This window comes from Dermochelys coriacea, chromosome 9 (assembly GCF_009764565.3).
Source record: "Dermochelys coriacea isolate rDerCor1 chromosome 9, rDerCor1.pri.v4, whole genome shotgun sequence".
Lineage (NCBI taxonomy): Eukaryota > Metazoa > Chordata > Testudines > Dermochelyidae > Dermochelys > Dermochelys coriacea.
The window spans coordinates 23,053,591-23,076,321 of record NC_050076.1 but is presented as its reverse complement, the minus strand read 5'-3'; the positions used below and the strand labels follow the sequence as shown (position 1 = coordinate 23,076,321).

General features: G+C 39.6%; 1 protein-coding gene across 4 annotated transcripts in view; it reads left to right on the top strand.

Moving 5' to 3' along the window:
* Nucleotides 1–22,731, top strand: part of IQCJ (IQ motif containing J) — a 313,719-nt gene that overhangs the window by 50,631 nt on the left and 240,357 nt on the right. The window contains exons 6-7 of one of the 4 annotated variants that reach the window (XM_043491914.1): nt 16,073–16,077; nt 17,254–17,264. The exons of 2 other annotated variants lie outside the window; for them this stretch is intronic. In XM_043491914.1, coding sequence (XP_043347849.1) covers nt 16,073–16,075 — 3 coding nt within the window. In that variant the 3' untranslated portion in view covers nt 16,076–16,077; nt 17,254–17,264. Of the gene's footprint in view, nt 1–3,948; nt 5,575–16,072; nt 16,078–17,253; nt 17,265–22,731 lie in introns of those variants that run through there. One more of the 4 variants, XM_043491911.1, reaches the window with a different exon arrangement.

Genomic DNA, 22,731 nt, shown 5'->3' with positions numbered 1-22,731 from the left:
TCTACAACTACTTCTTTGCTGGGTTCACCAGGAGGCATTGATATAAATGAACTAGTGAAGTCCGGTGGGGGGAATTTAGGATTAAGCTTTTGACTAATTCATACAAAGTAAAAACTTTTCATGGTTTCTCAGACATACATTAGGCAAAAGTGTTTAAACAAGTAAGATTGCAACTGTGCATCAGACCATTTTTCTCAGAACCACATGGAACAACATTGATTGCTAAGCATTTTCGGTGATGATAGCAGCCGCTGAAGGACAGATTTTCATTGATATTTTGTTCTCCTGAAAAAAGTATGGATCCTTAGTTAAGCATATCCTCAGAGTTTTATGTTTGTGTTCTCCAGGAGAAGGTGGGGAACCTTGGTGCTGTTCTGCAATCTAAATGTGAGTCTTATGCTGCTCTCTAAAAGAGAGGTATATAAGCCAATTTAATGATCATAAATTTTAACAGTTTTGGAAGGAATATTTGTGCCTCTTCAGGGGAGATTTTACATACTTTTCCAAATTTGTGGTAAATCGGAGAACCAAATGCAATATCTACACTCAGGAATATTATGAAGATTGTGGCCATCTCTGGAACCCTTTGGGTCTAAAAATAAATGAATTGGTCATACTGATCTATAACCTGTTTCAAATCTGAGACTGATTACATTGATTTTGATACAACTTAACTGATTCAGAGTGAAAACACAAAAAATACAAATTGTAGCCTATCATGGCATGCCAGGCTTTTCAAATAGATCAAGGCAGGGGGCATTCTAGCTTTTGGCTGTAGCATTGTCTCCTAAATAGTGGAAAGTATATATTGGTCAGGTACATTGTATATTGCTTATCGGGTCATAGGGACAGTAACTGGTAACCTCAAAATTCAGTAACAGACTGGAAAACCAGTTCTTGCATATTACAAGTAGATGGAAGATACTTAGCCATACCTATATGTGAATTGATACTTGCCAGTTTAACCATGATTAGATTTAGGTACAAATTTAAGTCTGGAAATCAATTTTCATTCAGGTCTCCAAGACTTTGAAAATCAAGCAACAGAACTTTGTATAATCTGCTACCTTTTGCACAGAAACAACAAAATATTATAGTGTTAAGCACAGCTCTTCTGAAGGGCCCTTTTTAGACCATCAACTGCATTATCCAGATAAACTTAAACTAAATAAACTGTTTCCCCTAGCCATTGTCTTCTGTGACACCATAGTGGGTTAGGCCATATTAAACTTGAAAGTGTTCAAAATATTACTGTTTTATTTTTAGATGTTTTCTGTTCATAGCTAGAGGCCACTTTTAGTATGAAACATACTGCAATATTGAGTTCTGAATGTAATATAATACGCACTAAATGGGTTATTATCCTCTAATAGATAAAACAAATGTAGATCTAGTTGTGAGACACTAGAATGTCACTGGATATTTTAAATAGCCATTTCTTGATCATACTTTACTATTTGCTGAAATACCACAAGATGGCTCTCTCCTCCTGCTCAGGAACATTTTTGTTGTTTAAGGGCTTGAGTGATTTCAAAGATAATTCATTTTGCTGTGGGGATGGAGAGAGGTAACTTAATCTGGAAAACTACTTGTATTGCTTTCACTTTTCAACAAAATTGACATATTTTGAGTTTTATTATTTTATGTGGAAAATGAAGCATGGACACTAGGGTTGCTTTTGGGGCTCTCTTTTAAAAAAAGAAAAAAACCACTCACTTCAGGAATTCCAGTCCTCAGTAAGCTTGCCAAAGTTAGAAGAAAGAGGAAGTCCTTTTCCTTGACTTTTGATAATGCTAAGACTATTGTCTCGCTTTTAAAAAAAAATCTTTTTTTTGCAGGTGAAGGACTAGCTGTCTATCTTAGCTACAGTACTTAAAAGGACCCAATTACCAAAGCATTTGAGCATTTTACAATCTTTTAATATAGGTATCCTATGAGGTAATAAAATGCTGTTAAAGAAACTGTCAAGGAAAAGGGAAGATCCAGGCTGAGAGCAGTCACTATATTTTAAAAAACGTTTATTTTTGACTTCCCCCTTTCTCATCTTACCTATTTCCCTTTTTTGTACCCCCTGTTGAAAATCAGACATGAAGAAAAGCAGAAAAACGTATGAAGAACTGAAAAATGTGGAGGGTAACAGTCTGATGAAAAGGATACTTAAGTGGAGGGTGGGGTGGGAGAAACCCAACAAAGAAGCCCCCCCCCCCACACACACACAAACTGGTCAGAACCTGAGATGTGCATTTGAGATGGATTGGCCAGGCATTGCCCTGTATACATAGTACATATTGCAAAGATATATCCAAAATGTGCATAAACTGAGTCAGGATGACTAACACCATTTGAACCTCAAGTTCAGATAGTAATTGGAATTTATAATTTGAATTCTCTGAATTCATCAAATGTGATTACTTCCTTCTTTTGGAAATTAGAACCAGGAATACAGAAACAAAGCGATAATTAAAAATCATTAAAGAAGTTATGGGAATTTTGGGGCAAAATATCAGATTAATTTCTTCCTCTAAACCAGCTGCCTCAACCCTAATTTACTGGGTTGAAATTCTCTTCAGTCAATCATATCACAATTTTCATTTCTAGTCGGTTTTTATAAGGTTTTTTTTTAAAAGGCTATTTGATTTTCATAAGCTTAGGAAAGCCAGTAAAATCGAATTTTCCTAAGGGCAGTATGATGTGCCTGACATGTAGTCAATCATTTGATCACTACTTATTGATCTATGGTGATGTGAACCCTCCTTAACTTGATTCTGATAGTGCATTATTCACACGTCTAGGGCTTCAGTGAGCTGTGGCTTAGACTAGTTTGCTGCTGATAATCATATTACATTTTGTCTCTGACCTGAATCAGTGTCACTCTGAATCTCAGCAGCTTGACAAACCATTGATTAAAATGCCTTTAGTTCTATGCAGTGGCACTTGTTTTAGACCAGCAACCTGCATTCACATATTCAAAAAACTCTTGCTTTTAAAGCGAGGCACTGACGTGAAACTCATGCTATAGAAAGGGAGCTATTAGACGGAGGAGAAAACTCACAATCTTTGAAGAGTTAGAAACATAATTTTATTATCACTGCTCTTCCCAGTACATGCGTTTGACAAAAGTGTCCATAAAAACTGTGTGTGTTGACTGCATCCTCCAGCCCTCATACTTAGCATGTCGTCTTCAACTACATTTAAAATAGTATCCACAGTGGGTAGTGAGCTTGCTATATATATGCAGAAGACAGTGTGCCCCCGATGTTAAACAAATAATACTCTTCTTCCTCACTTAGCCAGTCAGCAGGCTTTGTTTATAGGGCCTTTGCCACTGGAGCCAGGGCTACCTGTCTGAATGGCATTTCAATACCATTGCCTCCAGGTGTGCCCACTCCTCCTTTTGGCTGGCTTATAAGAAACAGATAGTGCTAAAGGCCCCCCCCCCCATTTATTTTTTTGGACTGCTGTCATGTTTGTCCTCATTTCTTCTGGCACCAGGGCTAGTTAAGAGTTTTAGTCACAAGTAACTTTAATTATAAGAAGTTCAGAAAAGTTGGATTTCTGACTATCTATAATCTTTATGTTTTAACTAAAGACTGCACATTTTAATGAAATTGTAAATGTAATGTATTTCAAACTTTGCAGGTTATTTACTACTTAATACAAACTTATGTGAATGATGCACATGCATTATGAAGAGCATATGTTAACATTTTCTGGCACGCAATGATTGTGAAATCACAAAAAACTAGCTAACTTTTAGTTCTTGGATCTATGCAACAGATCTAGTGTGAATGATTTATGAGGCTTGGTACAGAAATATAAAAAATTCCAATACATAAACTGTTCAATATTTAGTAGTATAATGCCCTCTCCCATCAAGAAATCTATTTAATTGGGACCCATCAAATCTACAAGTTTAATTTTAAAATCTTACTATGTATCCATTTGTCTCTAGACAGCACAAAAGTTTAAAAAACTTTTCACAGTGGAAAGCAACAGTAATCTTCTATCAACCATACACCCCCAAAAGGAACATATCAGAAGGGTATGAAAAGAAAGTATTTCCATAATTTAAACTGTCAGGAAAAGGATTGCCACCCCAGCCCCGTAAACCAAAAGAAAGAGAAAGAACATTATGGTGGTTCTGAGGGCTAACAGCCTCTGGCAGGCCTGATTTAAACCTAATGATGATAAATGGTGATGACTGCTGCTTAAATAGAATGATAATTCCATTTAGTTGGGATGCCTTTAAGTGACACATATGCTAGGCCAGGGCTGCCAAGCGGGGCACCCCTCAGCTGGAGGCAGGCAAGCAACAAGCCTCCATGAGATGATCCAGCAATGTCATCCTTATTGCAGCTCTGCGTGATCTCCCCCAAACCACAACTTTTACTGTTATAATAGATTGTTGATTGCCACTTTATTTAGGCGGAAAAGCCATCTGTAGTCGGTCTCTCCATTAGGCAGTTTCTATATTAAGGACCAAATTGAGCCATCCCAATTAAGTTTGGTTGATGACCATGGTTCGGATTCCAGCTATTGTAGAAAAATAAGTGTACTTCAGAATTCTTCAAAAATCAGACCTGTTTCAAAACCTCCTGTGTGCAGCTAAGATCTTAGTGATGTAAGCACTGGACTTCAGCTCATTCTGTCCTTTGCATTACAGATTACATCATATTTACAGCAGAACTTCCATAAGAAGAATGCATGCTTCAACTTTATAATGAATTTGCATTTTTCAAAGAAAAACCTTAAACTACTGAAGTTATACACCTGCATACTGCAACTGGGCAGCAAGTGTTGAATATGGATTTCAAATGTATAGTAGGTATCCTCTTCCGCCATTTAATATAACAGATTCAAACTTAATTCAAATATAGTTATTCAGTTACTTCCCAATACATTTAGTACTGCTGCAAGTGTGCCAAAGTCCTGGATATCACTTCTTAGAATTTTGTGGACAAACTAGAACAATTTTATTATTAACTTCATCTAATTTTTTAGATTTATTCTTTTAAATCTTTAAAAATCTTGTGCCTAAATCAGCACTCTGTTCACTGTCCTTATGCCAATGTGATTCCATTTACTTTATCCATGGTGGTGTGTTGTGCCTGTGCATGGTAGTAAGGTTCCAGCCTATATGTAAAACATTTTCCGTCTTTTAGCCACCTCCTTCTCCAAAGCTTACCTTGGACTTTATCATAACTTTGGTCAGGAGTCCTTGTAGGAGGATCCCAATCAAGCCCTTCCAGGTTACCTGTATAGACTCATTAACAGCACTGATACAGTAAAACATACATGTCCCTGACACTTTGCTACCCTTCCTATTCTTGGGAGGTGGTTGCTATTTTTTTTTTTTGCCTTGTGAACCTTGCCAGGAATGCGGAAGACTCCATCAATCAGGTAGGGGGTGTGAGAATCTCCTCCAAAAAAGGAGGATCAGACTAGCTCTGACTATCACCAGTACTTTTCTACCTGCCTCAGATACCTTGCCCCACCGACATATGGTTCGATCCTGGTCTGACTGAAGTCTAGTGGCAAAACTCCCATTGATTGCAGTAGAGCAAGATTCAGCCCATACAAATAGATCAAGTATGAGGGGTCTCCTATAATAAGGCCTCTGACTCTCCCTACTTTAGTTATCTATGTAAGATGCGTTTCCTGGAAAGTCTCTTAATAAGAAATCACAGGTTTTGCAGAAGAGATTGCAGACACGTTCAAAGACTTCAATAATTATAAATTACAATCTTTTTAGCATTAATGTTTGTATTAATGAGTAACATTTGGGAATTATAGCCACAAACTCATTATAGCCATACAATTAATAACTTTAATAGGATACAGAAGAGTTCATAACTGATTTGAATGCTAAAATAATGCACGGGGTAAGATTGTCAAAGAACCTTAAGGGAGTTATGCACCCAGGTCACAGTGAAATATGATAGAAATTCAGTGCCTAACTCACTTGAGCTCATTTGAAAATCCCAGTCACTTTTAGAAAAAAATTTTTCTGGGTTTTGGCAGAAAAGGGGTACATTGGGGAGATGGCTTGAAGGAAGGATATGAGAGTGGGATTTTCTGCTAAGACTCTTCTCTTGTAAATCTATTTGCATTCTGATTAAGAACTGCTATTGCCAAACATGTAGATAGATTTTTCTTATTAGTTGGATAGGAACTACCATTGAACATCTGACAGATTATTGTACTGCAAACACATTGATAATGCTTGAGCAATCTTCCAATTTGTAAAAAAATATTTACCAGCAAAATGCAAATTAAAATAGTTTGGTAAAAAGGGCAATTTTTAAAACACATTGCATCTAAATGGTTCATTTCTCTTCACTGCAGAAATGGGTAGTAAACAGTTTTTCTATGTCTTTGTGCCTGAAAATTCTGCATTTTCCCCTGAAGTAGGTGGTCTATTCTGTAAATATCAAAACTATTTTGTTTAAAACTGATTCTAACATGCAATTAAAAAGTTAGGGCTTGATAATGCAACTCTTAGCAACACAAGTGAACTTTATTCTTGGGAGCAGTCCATTTGAGTTCAGTAAGTAATTACCTAGATAAATAAGATTAGAATGACCTTTAATTACCCTCTGAAGGCTGGTCTCCAAGAGTAAATGTGCTCCTAGAGAGGCTAAACCCATTATAAAGTTTTTCTTTGAGAAAAATGTTAATGTCAAACACTCACAAAGCCTTCCTTTACATATGGTTGTGACCTGTTTTACGGATGACATTTAGTGTAATGTGGTTCTTTAAATGATTTAGTCTAAAAGAATCTGCCAGAGCCAGGGAGAGCCTTCTCTCTCCTGTGATAATCCTCAATAGGCAATCAATGGCTGGTGTGAGATCTGTGTCCAGAGTTTCACAGGATTGGGGAGGGGGGGTATCCTGGATTATTTGCATTTCACTTTAATTTGAAGCACTGGCATAGGAATGAAATAAATTTGCTTCTTTGGGCAGGAGCAGCTTGTTGTGTGCATAATTTTAAATTAATTGTCTGGAATCATATGTTCCACCTCAGCAGTTGAGTCTGTGCTCTACAGTTTCTGGGGTGGCAAGTAACAAAACTCAGTCTATAGGCATTCCTGTCTCTACCTTTTTGGAAACACTCCAAGATTTCTGCTCTCCAGTCTCTAGGCCTTTTCAGACTACCTCTTGAGAACAGAAAGGTAACAGCCTTTTTGATTTGCGTGTGCATTTCTTCAGAAAAGTTAATTCTACTGAATAGCAGCTTATGAATTTCTCTCAAAGTCAGAGTAAACAATTATTTACTCAAATGGGCAAGGCTTGCACTCTTCAGTACCATGGACAGCTCTGGACAGCCCACAATCCTGTGGAAGTGTGGCCAGGACAAATATTCTTATAATGTACGTTTTAAAAATATTCCTGTTTAAAATTTCCTAGTGTGTTTATATGCAGATGAGTTCAAAACAAAATGGCATGGTTTCTGCAGCATCTGGCATTAAGGATCTCAAACTCTGAAATAAGATAGTGGGTTTAGAAATGATCTGTAAGACGGAATATAAATGTTCACAAACCAGAATTTAACAATTTACTGCATTAATAGGATTGCAATCCCCATTTAGTGACTTCATTACTGTCTAGAAATACTTAACTATTTTCTGCAATAGAATAATGCTTCATCTGATATTTGTGTTGACAAAAATTCACTTTTGAATGGTCATTTCTTAGACATTATACATACAATAATGGAATTAGTGGAGAATAGCAAAAATAGAATCTAACCTTTATAGATTTATCAGCAGATGAAAAAAGTTTGATTCATAGTAATTGTCAACTTTAATATAATCAGTTCTTTGACTTTTGTTTATGTTGCAGAAGTAACCAACATTTTTAGCAAAAATAACTAAAAATACAGCATCTGTTTTAAAGTAACATAAGATGCCTCTGTAAACATGATTCCTAATTCTTTGTATAAAACTGTTCTGGGCAGCAAGAATGTGACTACTGTTACTATAAAATATAGTAGCCAGTATTTGATGATAGAACAAATAGAAACTAGGAGGAAAATATTTTGAAAAAATAGCTCAATGGTCCCACACAATGGAGGATACAGGGAATAGCATGGATATTTATGCAACTCTGAGTATTCATAATCAGAGTACTTATCAGATCAAATGTCCGATTTTGTAATAGCTGTCTTTTTGCACAGGTAAATCCATTACATTGACTTAGAAGTCAAAGTAATTTGCAAAGGTTTTTGTAGCAACTGGAAAAAAGTTAATTTGTAGAGCAGTTGAATAAAATGACAAGAAATTTCCTTTTCCTCCTTGGAAAAGTTTAATTTTTTAAAATTTAAAACAGTTACGTGAATGCAATTTTTCTTGCTAGATCCCACCACTCAGTTTGAGTGTTCAGTTTCCTTTGACAGGTTTTTAATACTAAAAATTTTGGATAAAATTCAAAGCTTAGTTGCCTATGTACTTACTAATTTATGCATAATGAATAATTTAAGAATAAAATGAGTATACTTTTCCATTAAAATGTGTCTATATATGAAGATATGCAGCTACACAAAGTCAATGATTCAAAACATTTATTTACCATATAAAGACTTGTAGATGGAACAAAACAAAAACAATGTTATTGTCTGCTGCTGCCTGAAAGTTATTTATCTCTTTCAAGTGCTGTTAGCTGTTTAATATTAGTTATAGTTAATGTATTCATATGCTGATGACTTATTAAATGAGGTATAACATTTGTCACCTACTGTTGTCTGAGATTGTACCTCACTCAGTTGTGTGAAAGTTCAATTTAGGGTCTTCTAAAAACTCCTGTGCAGCATCATGCATTTTCTGTGCTTAATTTGAATCTGTTGGATGTCACCCCTAGAGCTTAAAAAAAATCATTTAATCTTCCTAACATCATATATTCAGAAGTTGTCTGCATTAGCAATAATGATCTTTGCTTTGTATGCTGCAGTGCAGTACTACTTAGAAGTAGGAAGCAAGGTCTAAGGTGAAATCCTGTCTCCCATGAAGTCAGGAGCAAAACTCCCCTTGACTTCAATGGGACCATTTCACTCCTGGAGTTTAAAGCTGAGGACTGGGAGTTGGGAATCTCTTTTTAAAGGCTTAAGAAATCAAAGGTAATGCATTAGAATGAGGAATAGCTGCAATTATTTCAATTTCTATTGATTGTTTTGCTTTGACTTCTGGATGCAGGGAATTTTCTCTTCTGCACCTCTCACTAGTAGGCACGTATAGCTTATTTCTGCCTACTTGCACTTGCTACTTTCACTGTAAGCTCCTCAGAGCAAGGCTTGTTTTTTCTGGTGTGCCTAGATTAATGGCTACTGATCTCGAGTCCTTAAGCACTACCGCAATACAAATAATAATAATAATAATAATAATAATAAAAAGAATCTTCAGTCTTGATATTCCTTCACTACATCAGAAATTCCCAAATAGATTTTTCTTCTTTCTTAAAGGTGAATTTCACATCCAAAGTGAAGGCAGAAAGTTGTAAACTTTTTACCAGCTGTGGTCTTAAGTACAAAATTCCTGGCATGTTGTCTGGAAGTTTTAAAAAAGCAACACCTTTCTTCTGCCTTCCCACACACACCTATTAAAAGAAACCTTCAGTGAATCAAAATAGTTGATTGAAGAAATGTCTTTATGGCTCACTGCACTCTACTTTTTCCCCCTCACACTGATGGAAAATCCTACACAAGACTAGAGCTTTTGTATGTCCCGGTCTAAAGCAATTTGAAATAAAGCATTTTCACTAGGAGTCTGCAAAAATGTAGGTGATACTGTATATTCCTATATAGTACTTTTGGTCAGTGCTTGATTCTGATTTCTCAATAGGTTGTCCCAGCATTCCAACTGGTGGTCTTCCCAAGATGTAGTTACATAGTTCATATGAATTCTAATTCCCATCAGCTCCAGATGACATGGCCCCAAACTTTTTAAAAATAAATCTTTTCAAGAGAAGGTGTCCAGTTACAGCAGTGAATTTTCATATTTCACACTATTGACTTCCCCATGTACAGTATTCTCTCAAAAGATGGCATAGGGGACTGTAGCAGAGTGATGACTCACCAGTGCTGCACCTCCTGCTGCTCCTCTGGAAATTAGCTTTTTTTACAGCTTATGGAACACCCTCTGCAGGCCAGTGTCTCACCTGCTGCTAGCCCCATGTCCCTCCCCGCCCCCCGTGCCCTTTACCTCAGGGTTCTGCCCCAGCAGTACCCCCACTCTCTGGGTCTCCCCTCCCTGGAAAACACCCCCAACCTTCTAAACTCACCTTGCCTCAGTAGGTACTGCCAGTTGTTATCTAGCCCCCTTTCTCTGGGGGCAAACTGCAGTCTGTCATGATCACTCATCATTGGCAAGGGATTAGACCTACTGCCTTTGCTTATCCCCAAGCTGTATCTCTGTAGCCCCAATACATTCTTTAGGTCTTTGGCAAGGCTACAGCCCAGGGAGTTGCCAGGCTGGAGCCCCCTACCTCCTCTTGTCTTTCCCCAGCACTACTCTGTCTCTAGTACCCTACTCTCAAGAAGTTAGATCCTTCTCTCTCTACAGCTAGAGAGAGACTGTCTGTTGCTTCTGGCCTCCATCCCTCTTATCAGGGCCAGCTGGGCCCTGATTGAGCTGGCCACACCTGTGATCAGCTACTCAGTCAGCTTCCCCCAGCTGTTCTCACTCCTCTTATTTCGGGAGCCGGGTAACCAACCCGCTACAGGGACACTTTCATTAACAGTAGATTTACAGGTAAGCAAGAGCAGAACCCTGAGAAGAATGTTAAAAAATTTGTTTTTCACACCTGTGCCCTACAACTTTTTTGCACTGGTTGTTCAAGGCTGAAAGGGTAACATTTTTGCTCTCTTCTCTAACACTGACCCTCACTATCTCAGTTATATGAGTGAATCATTGATTTGGATGTTCTATGTGTCACTACTGTCTTCACTCGTTAGCCCACTGGCATAGGTAATTATTAGAATTATAGATTCTAGAAACCAAAAGATTATATTATGAATACTAATTTATTTCATATGGTGATCTTAAAACAGTACCTGTCTGGTGTTTATGCTGAGTCACACATATTTGTACGTATCTCAAAAATATTAATGAGAAGAATTGCTTTTTATATATTGTATGAATCAAACATTACCAGAAAATTATCAGTATCTTTGCCAGAAAAGTCCTATAATCCACTGTTTTACTGTGGTTTCAGAGTAGCAGCCGTGTTAGTCTGTATTCGCAAAAAGAAAAGGAGTACTTGTGGCACCTTAGAGACTAACAAATTTATTTGATCATAAGCTTTTGTGAGCTACAGCTCACTTCATTGGATGCATTTGGTGGAAAATACAGTGGGGAGATTTATATACACACACAGAGAACATGCAACAATGGGTTTTATCATACAAGCTCACATCTAAGGAGTTATTATATTACTGTTTATAACAGCATGGACAAGTACTTAGGGCTTCTGTCATAAATATAAAGGGAAGGGTAAACACCTTTAAATCCCTCCTGGCCAGAGGAAAAACTCTTTCACCTGTAAAGGGTTAAGAAGCTAAGACAACCTCGCTGGTACCTGACCAAAATGACCAATGAGGAGACAAGATACTTGCAAAGCTGGAGGTGGGGTGGGGGGAAACAAAGGGTTCTCTCTGTCTGTCTGTTGCTTTTGCCGGGATTAGAGCAGGAATGCAGGTCAGAACTCCTATAAAGTGCTAATAAGCAATCTGTTAGATATGTGTTAGATTCTGTTTTGTTTAAATGGCTGATAAAATAAGTTGTGCTGAATGAAATGTATATTCCTGGTTTTGTGTCTTTTTGTAACTTAAGGTTTTGTATAGAGGGATTTTCTATGTTTTGAATCTGATTACCCTGTAAGGTATTTATCATCCTGATTTTACAGAGGTGATTCTTTTACTTTTTCTTAAATTAAAATTCTTCTTTTAAGAACCTGTTTACTTTTTCATTGTTCTTAAGATCCCAAGGTTTGGGTCTGCGTTCACCTATGCAAATTGGTGAGGATTTTTATCAAGCCTTCCCCAGGAAAGAGGGTGTAGGGTTTGGGAGGATTTTGGGGGGGAAAGATGTTTCCAAGCGGGCTCTTTCCCTATTATATATTTGTTAGACATTTGGTGGTGGCAGCAATAAAATCCAGGGGTAAAAGGTAAAATAATTTGTACCTTGGGGAAGTTTTAAACTAAGCTGGTAAAAATAAGCTTAGGGGGTTTTTCATGCAGGTCCCCACATCTGTACCCTAGAGTTCAGAGTGGGGAAGGAACCTTGACAGCTTCACAATACATAACCCAAGAAGCTTATAAACCTAATAGACATCACATAAAAAGGAGGGATGTAGCAAGAGAGCAGGGAAGAGCTTGGAGGGAAGATCTGGAGTTAATACACTTAAGTGACTGAAAGTCTAATTTTGTAACTACCTGCCACGTGCATTTATGCACGTGACAAGTACTGCAAAATTAGCATCTCAGTTCTTTTTGTCTTGGTAGCAGGATATCCACTATTATTTTCTTTGTGTATATATAGTAAATGTTGAGTATTGATATGGTTAGTCAATTTAATGTATTTCAGCTGAAGCCAAGGTCAGTTTTTAGAAGTGATTTCAACTAAAGATAAAATGACTACCAAGGTTCTCTTAAAACATTGCTTTTGTGGGGAAGTTGGGGTTGGAAAGAATGTAGCTTGAGGAAAAAAGTAAAAAAAATAAAACCCTGTATGTATAAAGGATAGATGCCTCAAGTGTGATGCCGGCCTTTGTAACTTGTGACTGCCATAACACACATCATAGTTTTGTTGAGCGATATTTAGGAATGGTAGGCCTGATTTTTCAGTGGTGCTGAGCTTCAGCAGCTCTCTTTAACTTCACTTGAATGTGAGTGCTGTGAACCTCTGAAAATCAAGCAAAGTATTTCTTGCATATCCTGTTATAAACTTGTATTATTATAATGTTGCAACGGATTATGTGGAATCTAGTTTCTCATCGTGTGAAAACTAAGACTTTTTAATGCGTTCCCTCCCTCCCTACGTGACCAAGCCAGTTCCTTCAAAGAAAAACAATGACAGAAAACACTGTTGTTTAGTTTATAACAGTTTGAGTAAGAGAGTTTAACATCTAAAGTTTCAAAGTGGGTATGTCTACACTGCGATAAAAGACCTGCAACATGACTGCATCTGGCTCAGGTCAGCTGACTCAGGCTCATGGGGCTCAGGCTGTGGAGCTATAAAATTGCAATATAGCTGTTTGGGCTTGGTCTGGAGCTCTGGCTCTAAGAACCTGAGATAGAGGAAGGTCTCAGAGCCCAGGCTCCTGCCCAAGCCCAAATGTTTACATTGCAGTTTTTAGCACTACAACCTGAGCCCCACAAGTCTGAGCCTGCTGATCTAGGCCCTGAGACTCAATGCTGTGGGTTTTCTATCACAGTGTAGACATGCCCCTAGTTAGGGTTTGGCACAGTTTGTAGGATATTGTGTTCAAGTGCAGCGATAAGTGTTGTAGGGCCATAACCATGTATGCATGGTTCTGTTGCCAACAGCAGTGGTTTTCAACCAGGGGTCTGAGGGCTGCTGGGGGGCCACGAGCAGGTTTCAGGGGGTCTGCCAAGCAGGGCCAGCATTAGACTTGCTGGGGCCCAGGGCAGAAAACCAAAGCTGTGATATGGGGCCCTGAGAAATTGCCTTGCTTGCTACCCCTAATGCTGGCCCTTGCTTTTATCTGCAGAAAACCAGTTGTGGCACAGGTGAGCCATGGAGTTCTTATGCTGGGAGGACCCTCAAAAAGAAAAAGGTTGAGAACCCCTGGCCTACAGTACAGTAAGAGCATGTCTACACTGCAGCTGAAAGTGATCCTCCCAGTCTGGATCCACAGACTCGTGTTAGGGGTATTCACCTTAGTGGTATTGACATGTGGTACCAATGATACCCACAGCCAACCATTCAGTTGCAATAAAGGATTAGCCAGTCATGTGCTGATGGCCTGTTAGAGGGAATCCATTCTCCCAGAGACTTTTCGGAGAGAGCTCGTATTCAATGGGGACTGCTTGAGCCCCGTGTCACAGCAAAGATCTTTCCAGTAAGCTGGAAGTAAATATAAAAGAGGTAAAGTGACATCATCACTTGTCCTCTCTCCCTCCTCCCCCCACTCAACTCCTGGAAGAACATCTGGAGGACAAAGACTTTGAACTGGGGAAGGGTGGTCCCAGCCTGTATATTGAGGATCTGTAATCTGATTGTACCATCTGTCAGGATGAGACACTGCTTGATTCAAATCCTGTTTAGTTTGTAGAACTTAGCAAATTTATTTTTATTTCTTAAGTGACCAACTTTGATCTGTACACTTGCTACTTAAAATCTATCTATCTGTGGTTCTCAAAGCCAGTCCGCTGCTTGTTCCCTTGGCCCGCGCCACTTCCCACAGCCCCCATTGGCCTGGAGCGGCGAACCGTGACCAGTGGAAGCCACAATCGGCCGAACCTGCGGATGAGGCAGGTAAACAAACCAGTCCGGCCCACCAGGGGCTTTCCCTGAACAAACGGTGGACCGGCTTTGAGAATCACTGGTATACCCAACTATTTTTAGCTCACTAGCATGAGCTCCACCAGCAAAGGCCTATCGACTTGGGCTTGGCAGCTTGCCCCCAGATGCAGTGGACCCTTTATGGGGCCCCTCTTCTCTTCAGTCAAAATAATTTTCTGGGATTAGTTTTCCCCCTTCCTCCACCCCACAGGCATCACAGGGTATGTCTACACTCCAATTAGACACCCATGGCTGGTCTGTGCCAGTTGACTTGGGCTCATGGGGCTTGGGTTGCAGGACTGTTTAATTGCAGTGCAGACATTCCGGCTTGGCTGTAGTCCAAGCTCTGGGACCCTCCTACCTTACACCTCTGTGTAAAGGGGATCCACTGCTAGTATTGGATTGTTGGAGCAACTCTGTACTGGGCCTGCTCTGAGCTCCTGATGTAGGAGGCATTTCATGGTCAGGCCAGAGATGAGAAGAAAAGGGGAGTATGGCCAGAGTAGAATCCGCTCCTGTTCTTCTCTGATAGAGTTGAACAATTCTTGATTTTTTTTCAGTGTAATGGCCAAACATTTTTTATTTTGAACTTAATTTTTTCATCTCACCAAGACAAAAATTAAAAAAATTAGCTTAGATTGAATGGATTGACGTGTATGGAACAAAATGTTGATCAGAATCAACTTCTTTGAATTTTGAAAATTTTTCCCTTTGTTTTTGTTTTTTTATTCAGATGAAAGTATTCGCCAAATTTACCCTGAATTTGTGAATAGTTTGTTTTCCTGAAACTGATATTTTTTTTTTTTTGGCAATTTTACTCTTCCCTGAAATTTTTTTTTGCCCAGCTTTATTCTCTGATTCCCATATTCCATTGTGTGCAAGGCAGCCCCCAGCTGCGCTAGAATAGAGAGGACAAAAGGTAACATGAAGGAACTTTTGCTCCATCCTTCCCGCCTTGTTCCAGCTCTGAGTGTAGAGATAGTATAACACAGAATCAGAGCCTAAATATTCAAAAAGCTGCAAAGACAAACCTCCATGTAACCTAGACAGTAAGAATGGGCTTCAAATTGGTAAGAAGGGAAAAGCTGAAACATGAGGTGGGCTGCTGTGCAGATTTTTTTCTGATAACCTGGTATCTGATATGTCATATGTCCTCCCAAACTGTACAATTTAAATCTTCTTTTGTTTTTTCTCCCAAAACTTGGTGTCTTTTATGGTATTTTTCTAGTGGTGGGAGGAGAGAGGGTAATCTTGTACAAATTATTCACAGAAAAATATCTTTCGGAATACTTTTTTTCTTTGTGGCAACTGTTGTTGCCGTTTATTTTTTCTAGCTATCAGGTGTGGTGAAAGGGAGCACTTAATGGATCACCGTCAGCTCCAGGTGATTTGAGACCAGCAGATTTCAATTTGCCTGGGGTAATTAAGTCCATCAGCAGGAATTAATTATAATCTGGAATTACCAAAAAAAGCCACCCCAAAATCTGGTAACAAAATAGGAAATGTAGTGGTGGTTAACATGACCAGTTAGATTTAAATTTATAAAATCTGTGTAGTAGTGGTGTTTTTAATATTTGGGAAAAGCATATTAAAATACTACTTCGTACAATATATATCCAAGGAAGGTTCAGTCTAATTATGCTAGTTACCATACCAACATTGAAATGTGGTTGCAACATTTTGAAAATGTCTATTACAAAAGCACAGTGCATCTTTTCAAGTGCATTCAGTTCACATTTGTCCCCAAAAGAGAGCTATTTATTTCTGTTCTTAAGAAACATATTGGGATAGCATGGGATATTCTGAAAAAAAAATGTTTACGTGAACATACACTAATCACTTTTAGCTTCTTCTCCTCTTGTTATGAATTTAAGCAACAAAATTGTTATTGCTATCCTGGTCTTCGTGAGATTTTTAAATCTATTTAAATAGATGCATTTTTTTGTGTCCAGTTGAGTGCTTACATTCGTAAAGTAACTTCTTAAGGTCAAAAAGTGCACTATTAAGAAGGATATTTTTTTCTGGGGGAGCATGCTGAACAGTTCTTCCAAAGGAATACATTTCAGAAGAAAAAATATGTTAAGGTATTTTTATACATTTTTTTCCTGAGTGCTGTAAATTGCTTTTATATACATTGGCAATATATAAAGCATTACAGTTATCCAGCTATAAAGAACATAGGGAGCTAAGGACAGGATGCATGGACATAAACTAATGACATTTCTGAAAATCATAAAAAACCACCCCCAAATTCCTCAATTTAGCAAATGTCCCATACTGTAATAGTCTATGGCTACTCCATAATTACCAGTTATCTTCATATCTGCTTCAAAGAGCAAAGTTTAGTTCCAAAACCAGATTTTTATCAGACAAAGAAATGGGAGCTCCACTGACTTCTCTATTAGGATGGACCAATGATCAAGTCTGAAGTTCAGTACAGAAAATGGCAGAAGTACTTATATACATACAAGATACTATGTTATGCTATTAGACTTCTTCCTTTTCAACATTAGCTAGCAACCATCAAGGGAACTGGAATCTTTGTAGAAGTGGGGACCACAGCAAAAGTGTTCCTTTCCTCTCTGCAGCCGGCTGCTCCAGCAGTGAGCCGGCTGCTCCAGCAGTGAGCCAACTGCTCTCTTCTGGTGCCACAGCAGCTCCTGGTGGGAGAAAGGTGCTTCCCTGTCAGACTCTATTATACCGCTGGGGGTAGGGTGGGGATGGGACGAATCTGCAGGGAACATGAATTCTGAGCTTATGTTTATTTAAAAAGGGGGACATCGCCTCCCAGCCCCTCCCGATTCCAGCGCTGGTGGTGACCACTGAAGTGTCTGTCTTATAGGTATTCACCAAATTCTTCCTTTTCTAAATGTATCTAATATTCTCTAGATGAAGAGTAATGTCAGCTGTTCAGTATGCTTCTCAGCCCTATATAGCCATACCATGTACATCAGAACTGTATCTATATTTGGATATCTGCATGCTTGTGTTCTTCAGAACCTTATGCATTTAACTCATGTTTGAGGGATTACATTCTAATATTTTTTGTGGAGTTTTTGTATTTTCTTTCAGGCGTGCACTGAAGGGATAATGGAAGATATTGAGGCATTCAGTTGAAAGTCCTAATAATTGAACGTGTTCCTAATTATTTTTTGAGTAATAGGAATTGTGACCTAGCAGGTAGTATGATTATATGTAGTGAGTTTTCCAGGCACAAATGCCTTGCAGAAGTCACTAATGCTGCTGTCCAACTATCTCATTATTCTGTATTCCAAATAGAAGAAAACTTCAAATCAGGTGATGAACCTACATTTCTTTGGCATCTTCCATTTTAGAAGGGAATTGGGGTCCTCAGGAATTGCTTTCTTCCTGTGCCTGACAACTCTAGCTTTCATTTTCTCATTAGTCAGTGAAGAACAAGAATGCAAATATACAATAAAAATGTTCATACCTCTCGGTGGATTTTACGCATTCCTATGGAGGGAAGTGTATTAAGTCTCTTGGGACTTGCATTTAAACATCAGAGAGCAAAACCAGGTTAACTTACCACCTCAGCATGGGTGAGATGACATTACATAAAGTATTCTGACAAATCATAATGTTATGTTACTAGTTAAGGACTTCTTTTCTCTCTCTGTCTGATCAAATATCAAGAGGAGGAAGTGTGGTACTACAACTGCACTGGTGGCAGTTTCAGCTAAGTCATGCTTCATTTCTTCCCTCACTTCTAGCTGTCTCCTGTTGCTTTTTCCTTTTGCTTTAATATCACTCTGGTACATCAGATTTCCAATAAAAGTTCCAATCTTTTAAAGCTTGTAACTCCTGGCATGTCCCCGCATGTATAACATATACTACATGCGGGGGTGAAAGTAAGTTAAAGGATTTACCGGTATTTACCGGTATGCCGGAGTCCTGAGCAGGGGGCATGGCCTCAACCGGAAGATTTAAAGATTTAAAGGCCCTGGAGCTACCCAGGGGCTCACGGGCCATTTAAAGGGCTCCAGCCGCTGCTACCGCAACAGAGCTCCGGGCCCTTTGAATCACCGCTGGAGCCCTGCTGCCGCTACCCCAGGGGCTCCAGCAGCGGGGCTCGGGCGACAATTTAAAGGGTCTGGGGCTCCCAGCAGTGGCCAGAGTCCCGGGCCCTGTAAATCACTACTGGAGCCCTGCCACCACTACCCTGGGGCTCTGGCAGCGGGGCTTGGGCTACAATTTAAAGGACCCAGGGCCCCTACAGCGGCCCTTTAAATTACCACCAGAGCGCTGCTGCTGCTGCTACTGCTACACCATGGCTCTGGCAACGGGGCTCTGGAGGCGATTTAAAGGGCCCGAGGCTCTGGTCGGTGCAGGGAGCCCCGGCCCCAATAAATCACCAGCCTGGGGAAGCCGGTCCAGTCCAGCACAGCGTACCGACTTACTTTCACTTCTGACTGCATGGCAACATTAAGAAATGGATGAATATACTTTTAATTTCAATTTCCAAAGTGCAGCAATAACTTCAGGCGCAAGGGTAAAGATACACTATAAATATGAATAAAGAAATTGGCGGGGAGGGGGGCTTCATTAGAGAGATAGCTTACCATGGTTTATCATAGTTATACATACCCATCAGATTCAATGGTCAATCGCTGCAAGATTTGTCCATAATGCTAAACACCAAAGATGATCTTGCATGATAACGAGGAGTGCCCAGATGCGAGGGCTGTTATTTTCAAAGGGGCCTAAGAGAGTTAGGAACCTAACTCCAATTGAAATTTTAATGGGATTTAGGCATCAAAATCGTAGGTTGTTCTGGAAATTTCAGCCTAAGATGACTGCGTTAGTATATGGGCTGTATCGAAAGCTGATTGAAGCTAATGGAGAGACTCTGAAGTGGTTTTGGCTCAGGCCCTTAATGCCCATAGTAAATAATAATAAGCTAATATATTTTACTACTGCAGTGTTGGGGTTTATGTATCGTAAAGTGTTCCAGTGGCTGTATTTTAACCCTATGTATTCCAGCTTTTTACAGTACTTCACCTTTTATTTTTTTTAAACCTATTGACTTCCTTTGTCTCATGCCTAGAATGCTCATCAGATAGCTGCATCCTCTTGAGCATATAAATCACTTCTTACTAATAGAACTAGAGTATCCTCTGTAGATATCTTTTATGTTAGGGATTACGGTGAGTGGACTTCCAGCTCTTTTGAAAACCATGCTGAGTGAATCTCAAATTATTGAAGGCTTAGCATGCACATGAAAACAGAGTATAGGCTCTAAGCAGAACACACTGCATCAAGAGATTTGGTTGACCTTATTGTCACTGTACATCTAAGGTACTGATTAAGTAGTAGAAAAAACAAATAATTTTATGCAATTTCAAGGCTTCCACAGGCTTACATGGAACATGTGGATTGGTTTTTTCATGATTCCAACTTCATAGTTACAAGAACCCATAACACACTTGAACTATGCAGAATATTTAGCAATAGACTATAGTAAAGAGATAAAATGATGGATCATTCCATGCTGAAAGCAAAATACAAGAACTACTAATGATGTAGTCCTCAGTTATTTTTTTTTTCCTTCATAGAAGTGTAGGACTGGAAGGGGCCTCACTAGGTCATCTAGTCCTGTCCCCTGCACTTAAGGCAGGACTACATAATAACTAAACCATTCCTGAGAGGTGTTGTCTAACCTATTCCTAGAAATCTCCAATGATGGAGGTTTCTAGGAACATGTTAGATAATCTCCCTAGGCAATTTGTTCCAGCACTTAAATATCCTGACAGTTAAGAAGTTTTTACCAATGTCCAGCCTAACCCTACCTTGCTGCAATTTAAGCCCATTGCTTCTTGTCCTATTCTCAGAAGTTAAGAACCATTTTTCTCCCTCCTTGTAACAACCTTTTATGTACTTGAAAAAGGTTATCATCTCCCACTTCAGTCTTCTCTTCTCCAAACTAAACAAATCCATTTTTTTCAATCTTTCCTCATAGGTCATGTTTTCTAGACCTTCAATCATTTTTGTTGCTCTCCTCTGAACTTTCTCCAGTTTGTCCAGATCTTTCTTGAAATGTGACACCCAGAACTGGACAAAATACTCCATTTGAGGTCTTCTTAGTGCAGGGTAGAGTGGACAAAATGTCAATGAATTTGTTAGTTAGAAACATGGCCTTGCCTCACCAAAGTCTGTACAGGGAAATATAAATTCTACTGAACTAGCTTTTTTAGAGCACCAGTAGTTCCCTTTGACTTCACTTCAGTGGTAGTTGTGAGTGCTCTGCACCTCTGAAAATCAGAGCATTTTTTTCTACACTGGATGTTTCTCTTGTATCATATGGGGTTGTTCTCCCCCCATGCTCCAGCATTGCCATCATGTAGGTTTTCCACTAGATGAGGTGAACTTTAATTTTTGAAAAAAGAAAAGGAGTACTTGTGGCACCTTGGAGACTAACAAATTTATTAGAGCATAAGCTTTCGTGAGCTACAGCTCACTTCATCGGATGCATCCGATGAAGTGAGCTGTAGCTCACGAAAGCTTATGCTCAAATAAATTTGTTAGTCTCTAAGGTGCCACAAGTACTCCTTTTCTTTTTGCGAATACAGACTAACACGGCTGCTACTCTGAAACCTTTAATTTTTGACAGTCTTTAGTGGTGAAGGACATCCTATCCCTACAATCTTTCCAGAAAATGCCACCAACATTTGGAGCTGTGCTGTCCCTGCCACACCTGCAGTATAGAGAAGGCTTCAGCAACTTGGCAAAACAAGATGGTTTTGCCTCCAGTGGACTATGTGTTTCAGTTTCCTCTAGTGGAAACCAGGCATGAATATGACTTTTGTGTAAGAGGACTGTTGGCCCCTTACTAAAACTTAATGGGGGTTTGGTTGGCTAGCTCCCAGGACCAAAAGAAAGGGGAAGGCTGATAGGAAATCTGGGCAGAGGGCCCTGCACTGGGAGACCCCACCAGCCAAAAGAACTTGCAGGTCAGACTTGGAGGGGATTGTAACTCTGATGGTGGGGGCAATGCTGGGAAGAAGGGTCCTGCCACCCAGAGCCTGAAGGTGTGTGGCCACTGCCAGAGTAAGTGTCTGACCCGCAGCATCAGCCAGGGCCTGAGAAGGAAGCATGCGATGTGTGAGAAACAGATTGTGAACTTCCCTTACATGCCAGAAATGGTGTTTGGAATGTCCCCATGCCATAGGGTGGGGTTACATGTTTTCCTTTAACCTTTCCCATTTTTTCCTTATTTTTTAAAAATTGATTGCTGTTTAGCAAATTGTATTTGCTTGAACTGTATGCAGTGATCAGGGTCAGGGAAGCATTCAGAAGGGAGAGAGCACCCCGGAGTGGAAACACCCTAGTCCCTATCCTAAGTGACCATGACAAGACTGGAGATTGAGTCCCCCCAGAAATCCTGGGCCCAGCCTTGTTGGGGTTATGAGGACTCTGCCACACAGGAGAGTGGAAGGAGAGTCCTTGCGGTCAGGCAGACCTCTGGGTAAAGGGAGTGGGAGCGAGGACTCGGATCCTTTTGCTAGCCAATTCCACCAGGGTAGTGTGTAAGCCAGGAAAGTTCCCCACAATAGCAGGACCATTCCCCTGCTTACATTTGCAATACAGGGTATGTCTACATTTCAAGCTGGAGGTATAAATTCCAGCTTGTGGAGACAGACCTGCACTAGCTCTGGTCAAGCTAGTGTATTTAAAATAGTGTGGAAGTGGTAGGAAAAGCTAGCAAGCACAAGGTCTGAAATGCTAGATACATACTTGGGCTGCTGTGGCTACTTTTTATTTTTAGCCCATTAGCTCAATCCAAGCTAGTTCGATCCAATTTTCACTTCCTCGTCAAAGTGTAGTCATACCCATAGAAATGCCATCAGGATTATATCTGGTCAATGTGTATAAAGTGTGCAGGTGCTGGGTGTTCAAAATAATGAGGAAAAGAGTCTAGGAGAGAGGTTCCCAAACTGTGGTTCATGGATCACTCATTGTGTGAGGAGCACTTACTGGCAGTTGATTGAAAGCTGGCTGGTCACACTGTACTAGTTCTTTCTCCCTGTTTTCAGGTACTAAATTTCTTTAGAAGATGGTTAAAAATACATTAAAGAACTGATTCTCATACTCTTACATTGAGTAGAACTTTATTCCATAGATTTTCCTCCCACTAACCTGAATGAGATTACTTGGGGAGTGAGATGCTAGTGAGCACAAGTCTCAGAATTTGGCCCTG